The sequence below is a fragment of the Merops nubicus genome, unplaced genomic scaffold (assembly GCF_000691845.1).
Source record: "Merops nubicus isolate BGI_N331 unplaced genomic scaffold, ASM69184v1 scaffold4260, whole genome shotgun sequence".
NCBI classification, from domain to species: Eukaryota; Metazoa; Chordata; class Aves; order Coraciiformes; family Meropidae; genus Merops; species Merops nubicus.
This window is the reverse complement of record NW_008582032.1, coordinates 8185-15899: the sequence shown is the minus strand read 5'-3', so window position 1 is coordinate 15899 and position 7715 is coordinate 8185. Positions and strand designations below refer to the sequence as shown.

At 45.6% G+C, this 7715-nt stretch overlaps 1 protein-coding gene across 1 annotated transcript in view; it reads right to left on the bottom strand.

The window, feature by feature from the left end:
• RAB27B (RAB27B, member RAS oncogene family) overlaps positions 1-7361 on the bottom strand; it is a 13682-nt gene extending 6321 nt beyond the window's left edge. The window contains exons 1-5 of the mRNA XM_008936372.1: positions 7209-7361; positions 5164-5249; positions 2715-2818; positions 1619-1742; positions 3-182 (exon numbers count right to left, since the gene is read on the bottom strand). Coding sequence (XP_008934620.1) covers positions 3-182; positions 1619-1742; positions 2715-2818; positions 5164-5249; positions 7209-7361 — 647 coding nt within the window. The remainder of the gene's footprint in view (positions 1-2; positions 183-1618; positions 1743-2714; positions 2819-5163; positions 5250-7208) is intronic.
• Between the last annotated feature and the right edge of the window lie 354 nt (positions 7362-7715).

Here is a 7715-nt window from a genome sequence, read left to right as displayed (position 1 = left end):
GCCTCCTCTCCTCCGGGGGCGGGCCTGGCCCCAGCTGCCCCGAGCTGGCCCCGTTGGGTGTGCTGGGGCCCTGGCTGCTGCCCACGCACTGCTCCATGCGCTTCATCACCAAGTCCAGCAGGGTGCCCACGGCCTCCTCCACACGCTGCCCCGTGGCCGCGCTGGTCTCCAGGTAGGGGATGCTGGGGGGGAAAGGGAGAGGCTTGCTGGAGACATTCCAAACCCAACCTCGCCTCAGAGAGTCTTTGGGGTTAGCAGGAAGTCTTATTTTAAAGAGAAAACTGCATGGCAGGAAAGTTCAGGGGCCACAGAACCCTTGTTTTATTTTTCAGGCTGCTGTTTAGTAGTCCCTGTGAGCATTATCTCCCTCTCTGCCTTCCCACTTCTAAGCACAACTGACCTTCACTGTTTCCATCCTGAAAACCCCTTGAATCCAGAATACTGCCTTCCAAGTTATCTTTTAGAATCATAGAATCCTTTAGGTTGGAAGGGACCTTTAAGATCATCCAGTCCAACCATTGAGCCATGAGGGCTCTAAAGTCCTCTGCTAAAACAGATCAGAATCTGTCAGGGCTGGAAGGGACCACAAGGATCACCCAGTTCCAACCCCTCTGCCATGAGCAGGGACACCTCCCACTAGATCAGGCTGCCCAGAGCCTCCTCCAGCCTGGCCTTAAAGACCCCCAGGGATGGGGCCTCAACCACCACCCTGGGCAACCCCTTCCAGGGTCTCACCACTCTCCTGGGGAAGAACTTCTTTAGAGAAGATTATCAACAGCTCTGGCACTTCCAGCCCACAAAATCTGGCATGAGCTGCCTTCTCCTCAGTGTCAGTCTCCTCCTGACCTCCTCACAGAGAACTCTTTAATATTCTTTTAATATTTTTCAGTCTAATTTCCTTATTACTCCTCATCTTCTGCCACTGGCCCAATTCTCTCTGAGCATCCCTCCATGTCCAGTAAGGGCAACTAAGGATAAAAAACCCTCCACAATCTTTTTGCCTACATCATTATTTAGCAGCTATATTAACTATCAGCCAATTTATCCCATTGCAGGACACTCTGCAGGTGGTTTTAGTACAAAGAAATGTAGAAGGCTCACTAGAACAAGAAAAAAGCCATCAACAGATTTATTTTCCATAGGGGAAAATCAACTAAATTCAGTGTTTCTGTACACTTAGAACCTGGCCAAAATCTACAGGTGCCTCCACTACCCAACTTAGGGTTTTTTTTTATTTTTCCAGTTGAAAAGCAAGTTATCAATGTCATTAATTAGCTTGTGACACTGAGTGTGCCTCTGCCTTTGGTATACTCTGGCCTAAACCCTCAGGACAAGGCAACAGCCCAAGAACAGAGTTTTCTAGCAAGATTGTTCCAGTTTAATCTTATTTCTGATGTTGCAATATTTTGGCCAAGACCTAGCACTGTGTTTCATTCTCTCCATTTTCTCCTCAAGCAGCTCCCAGGTGACAAGGTGGACACCACACTAGGTGCACATGACACTGCAAGGCCCACAGATCTTAGAGTTTATAAATACTCTTGCAAGTATCTCCAGGCAGCCACCAGCTACACTTACAACAGTTAGAGACTAAGTTTAGCTCCTGTCATGATTTGCTTACCCATATTTGTCTGCCAGCTCTTTTGCTTGCCTTTCATTTACCTCCCTTTGGTCTGACAAATCAGCTTTATTGCCTATTAAGACAATATCTGGATTCTCACAATATGCATTGGCTTGCAGCTGACCTAGGAGCAAAAATAAACAGGAGTTAAGAGAATGCTGCAAGTGTCTTAGAGACCAAGACTGTGGACAAAATAATCCAAAATACCTTTCCTGCTTCCCACCTCAGAGTATCCCAGACTAACCAGCCAGCCCCTTCACACCAGACACATTTCCTTGGTGTACATTTGCTTGCTAAGGGGAATTTTTCAAAATGTTAAGTAGAAAATGGTTTCCAGTATTTATTTTACCACCACACAAGACTTAACCTCAATGAGGTTCACTAAACACAGTGCTCTAGCAGAGGAGAACCTCCACCAGCCAGACCTCTTATTCTACAAGACTCATATGAGGACCTTGTGGAAGCACCAACAACATCCCACATCATCTGCAAATGCAGAAGAAATGAGAGCCTCAGCTTGGTAAGCAGAGGAAGATTGCAAGGACAGGGGTTGTTTAGTGGGAGGAAGGAATCTCTGAAGAAGATGGAGCTGTTTCCACAAAGCTATCTGGATTCTCAGGCTATCCCCACTTCAGCCTCTTTGCTGGAAAACTGCCAGCTGGAAATGTCCTTCCAACACTCCAAATACCCCCAATTAAACCCAAACTTTTAAGAATTTAACCTTTTTTTTTCACTTTTAGTCTAGCTGTTGTCTGGAGGAAAACCACCAATGGCAAACATCATGTGCTTGCAAACCAGAGGCTCAAAGCCCAGTCTTAAAATTTAAAATCCAAACAAGATTAGAATGTGCCCAAAATGGTCTATTGTGAAAAAAAAAAAAGGCAGGCATCTTTCCACCTTCTATCTTTCCAACCTGATGGAGCTTTCCCCCCAAATTACAGGCTCCAAGCACCCACTTATAGCTGCACAACTCACAACTACTTACTTGGAGCATCTTCCAGCTCACAAACAATGACAGGCATAAAGCCTACAAGCCTAAAATACACAAGAAAGCTTCAAGCCAACTGAGAACCTCAAGCTCTAGGGTTCTACTTACTCATCCAGTTTCTGACATTTAAGAAGCTCTGTTGGCTGGTGAGATCAAACATGAGTAGAAAGCCCATGGCATCCCTGAAAAACGCTGTGGTGAGGCTCCGAAATCTGAAGGGGGAAGAAAAAAACAGACAACAGAGGTCTATGAATACAAAGTGCTATGGGAAGCACTTTTCTGGTGAGCCTGAGCTGAGCCAAGGGAAAAAGAGAGGTGAGGCTCCGAAATCTGAAGGGGGAAGAAAAAAACAGACAACAGAGGTCTATGAATACAAAGTGATCTCCATGGGAAGCACTTTTCTGGTGAGTCTGAGCTGAGCCAAGGAAAAAAGAGATAAAGAAAAGCTTTTGGGAGATGCTTGTGAAAAAAAAGTCTACTTAAAAATATCTTGAAATCTGAAGACTCAGTGGAAGGGAAAACTAAAGAAAAGGGCTAAGATGAAACTCCAGGATTATGATACACCACACAAGTCAACATTTATTAATCAGTCTGTTAGTAATCCACCAGAGGAAGCTTCTAGGGGAGAACATAAACATTGTCAGTGACTAATCTACAGCTTCAATTTCTGCCTGATTTAACCCAGAGTGAGACAGAAGGGTGAGTGAAAAGAAAAACCAGGTAGTGAAGCACTCGGTGTCTGACAGATCTCAGGGCTTCCCCTGAAATGACTTCCCCTGCTGATGTGACCCACAGGGGATGTGTGCTGCTCCAGAGTCAGCTTTAAGGAAAATAAAGAGTAGGTGGCTGTTTATATGCTCTTAATTATTTGATGCCTTGACTGTCTGCTGGGAAGCTCAGCTAAAGGCAAAGGGAGCACACGTGCTCCACAAGCAGGGCCTGAGTTCACAAGGGATGTTGTTTGTGGGCTCCCTGCAAAGCTGTGGAGCTGGATGAAACTACAAAGCCCCAAAGGGAACCTGGTTTGTTGGCAAAAGGTCCCAAGTCTCTTCAAAGCACAAGAAGGACAGGGACCTGCTGGAGTGGGGCCAGAGGAGCCCCAGCAATGACCCGATGGGGGAACCCCAGCAGAAGAGAGTGGGGCTGGGGCAGCCTGAAGGCTCCAGGGAGACCTGCTGGTGGAATTTCAGAACCTCAACAGACCTGTCAGAAAGCTGGAGACAGACTTTTGAGCAGGGCCTGTTGGGACAGGACAAGGGGGGATGGTTTGAAACTAACAGAGGGAGATTTAGACTAGAGAGAAGGAGGAAATGTTGACCCTGAGGGTGCTGAGCCCCTGGCCCAGGCTGCCCAGAGAAGTGGTCACTGCCCCATCCCTGGAACCATCCCAGGTGAGGTTGGATGGAGCTCTGAGCAACCTGCTCTAGCTGCAGATGTCCCTGCTCCCTGCAGGGGGTTGGACTGGATGACCTTGAAAGGTCCCTTCCCACCCAACCCTGTCTGTGATTCTATATATCAGAAATGTGAAGAAAGTCCAAATGGTATGAATCTGTTCAGACAGTGCTAACTGTGCAGTGACACTCTGGGGTCTTCTGTCCCACCAGGATCTATCACACCAGAGGACAGCACCACAGAACCTGCCACACACCACCAGTACCAGAAACTGTAACTGATACATTACACCACAAAACCATGAAAATTCAAAAAACCTCCTTCATGGGTACACATCAGATACCTGAGGCTACTTTCAGGATTTCTTTTTGGGGGAAAAAATAACCCAAAAATTATCCTCAAGATGTGTAACCACTTGCAGAGGGGCATACACAAGTGGTGCTAGAGTAAGGGAAAGATGCAGACAACAAATTTCAGCTTTCTTCTGCTTTTCAGCCCTCCCCCAGCTCACTCTGGAAACCTGAAATCTGCTTCCTCACGACTCTGCTCCCTCCCCACCCAGCTGGAGTTCAGGAGGCTGCTCTTCAGTGCACACAGGGCTGAGTCACACAGCCTGGCCAACAGGCCATGGTGGGCACGCTGAAGGCAACCTCAGGCACTTTAGCATAGCCCAAACCTGTGCAGGTGACTAGCCAGGGGAAGCCTGAGCAAGCAGTACCCATGTTTCTCCCTTAAAAAATATCATAGGATCTAGTTTATGAGCGATGAGTCAAGAAGGTCTTTGGGAAGGCCAAGCAACTGTGTGCAGAGAAGATGGGCAGCAAGTGGTGAGGGGCATTCTGCTCAGTCATGCACTGAATCCCTGTCAGCTGTGGTGAAAAGGACACAACCCAAACACCAGGACTGAGGGAAGAAGCAATTCTTCCATCCTACTCAGCACCACTAAGACCTGAACTGGAATTCTCCATCCCTGGGCAATGTGCAGATCTCTGCATCTTCACCAAAACAAGCCAGCCTGACAGAAAAAATGTGAAATACAAGAACAAGTCACTCAGGTAGGCTATAGAGGTGTTTTCCCTATCCTAAAATGTGAGGATTTCTGGTATTTTTCACCTGCATGGACTAAGAGTGCACCCATTAAAACTCAGAAGCTGAACTCTCTTACCTTTCCTGGCCAGCTGTGTCCCAGAGCTGGAGATGCACCTTGAAGGCTTTTCCTGGAGATCCATTTGGTCCTCTGCTGTTGTACACCTAAGAAGAGAGACAAATGAGCCCAGCTCCCCCCAAAATCCAGCATGGGGGGGGTCACAGGCTGTTATATTTTGTGCCAGCAGTAAGGAAGGAGTAAAAGTCCTTCAGTAAAAGCTGACTAAACTTACCTCTAGAAGCCACTTCAGAAGGCAGCTTATAAAACTATTTCAAACCCCAAGAGCCACATGAAACGTCTGCAAAAGCTGCACTTGAAAGATAATTTGGTCATATTTAGTCCTTCAAATTAGATACCAATTCTTTAAACCTTGGCATCCTGCTGTGCTGAGCAAGCTGTCTGGGTTCTGTTTCAGTGCTGGTCTTAGGAAAATTTACAGCTGGCTGACAGGATTAACCACTGTTATAAAAAGCTATTTTTTCTTCATTAACTTCTGGAGGACATTAATGACTTCCTTACTGACTGCAACTGCAACCTCGTGGTGCTTAAAGAAACCACTGTGACCTTTTGCTGGGGCTCAGTTCTTTATTAATCAGCAGCAGGGTGTAAATTAGCTGTTGTAGTAGGAGACAGAGGGATAAAAGAAGTCTATGAGCAGGTTTTGTTATCTGAGGTAGTTTAGTAGACTCAGAGGAATTTTAAAAGCAGGCAAATATTGCCCTTGCATTTAGATCAAGAGAAAATGGGTGTGAGGGCCATGGGTGTGGATTCCCTGCCCTCCCTGGGCTGGAAAACACAGAATTCAGTTCTCAGTTAGTATTAATTGGACTACACAACCTCTGGAGGTCCATTCCAGCCTGGATTCTGTGGATTTATTTACACTGTCATCATTTCAACAGGTAGCTTCAGACTCCAATGTGTTTTTCTTTCAAAAATCCAGGAAAGTTCAACTGCCCCACATTTGTGAATCAAACTGGTTTGCTGGAGCACATCCCAGGAGTATTTAGTGGGGTCAACAAGGGATCTCACAAGGTCATTTTCCAACATGACTTTTCCATTACAGAAAGCCACAAAATTAACCTTCTAGATTTCTTTTTTTTTATTATTAGATAGACTTAAGGGTATTTCAAAGCTTGTTGTCTAGTGGGAGGTGTCCCTGCCCATGGCAGGGGGCCTGGAATAAGATGATCTTTAAGGTCCCTTCCAACCCAAAGCATTCTATGAAAACTGAACTCATGGCAGCAGCCACAAATGCTGCCAGGGAAGATGAACCAGGGAGTGATGCCCATCTTGCTCTGGTGTTCAGGGTGAAATACCAGGAGCTTAAAAGCATGTGGAATGACAACACATGGACAACTTGCTCTATATTGCCAAGATGTGCATTTCAACCCATGTGTTTTCCCACTTTCAAACTGGAAAACATTTTAATAATAATTAACCATAAAACTGTAAGTGGTTTGAAGGCCTTGCAGTGCCCTGATGAAGGGCTGAGAAGCACTTTGTTTTGTTGAATGTGAATAAAGTTTTGTTGGCACTCAAGCTCTCAGGTACAAGGTGTTGCCCTTTCCAGGCTGAAAAGTTGTCCAGAAGCAGCAGTTGTGCCAGCACTGTCCCATCTCTGCACTGCCACCACTCCCAAGGAGGTAAAACTCTTGAATTATTTCATTGAAGTTAAAGAGAAGCACATTGAAAGAGCTCTCTTTTAATCTTCATTTTAAATCTCTATAAATGAAGGGGTAATTTTCTATCCCTTTGCATTAAAAAAATGACTAAAATAATTGCCCAGAGTCTAAAATCTTGTATTTATTATGGTTTTACTGCTGAAGCAAACTAGGAAAGCTGGATTTGTCCCCTCTCTTTAGCCTGTATCAGCTGTCAGGATCCATGAACACACACACACATTAATCACATTAAATTAGAGCAAAGGGACTGTGCTCTCACAGCCCTCCAAAGCATCAGCAACACTGCAGGGAGAGAGACAGGACACCTGGACACAAAATTTCCTCTCAGCAGAGACACATAAAGCAGAAAGAAGGTGGTATGACCTGTCTGAGACAACTTACCACTCGTTTTTCCCGAAAATCTATCCCCACTGTGGTGATGAATTTGGGATTGAATTTGTTGTCTGTGTATCTGTAGAGGAAGGTTGTTTTTCCAACCCCAGAGTCTCCAAGGGCCAGGAGTTTGATCAGATAATCATAGTCTCCATCAGTCATAGTGCTAATTTTTAGGAACCTAGGTAAAGAGGGGGGGAAAAAAAAAAGAGAGGATTTAGTGATGTCAACCCCCCCTTTGTGCTTGTTTTTCCTTGTTTCTAGGTTTGTTCAGTGAAATGCTGCTGCCTGGGCTGAGGGTTCAAAGTTGTGTTTGTGCCCTCTGAAAATTACAAAGCAGTGGCCAAACTCTCCAGCTGAGTTCAGGTGCCAGGAGATAACCCAACCCAGACCTTCAATTTTCTACATAAATGAAACTGAGGCTTCAAATGCTAAGAGTTTGGGACAAAAAGATGGGTTTTGTTCTGAGGATGACAGCAAGACCTATGATGAACATAAGCAGGAAATCTTGGGCTG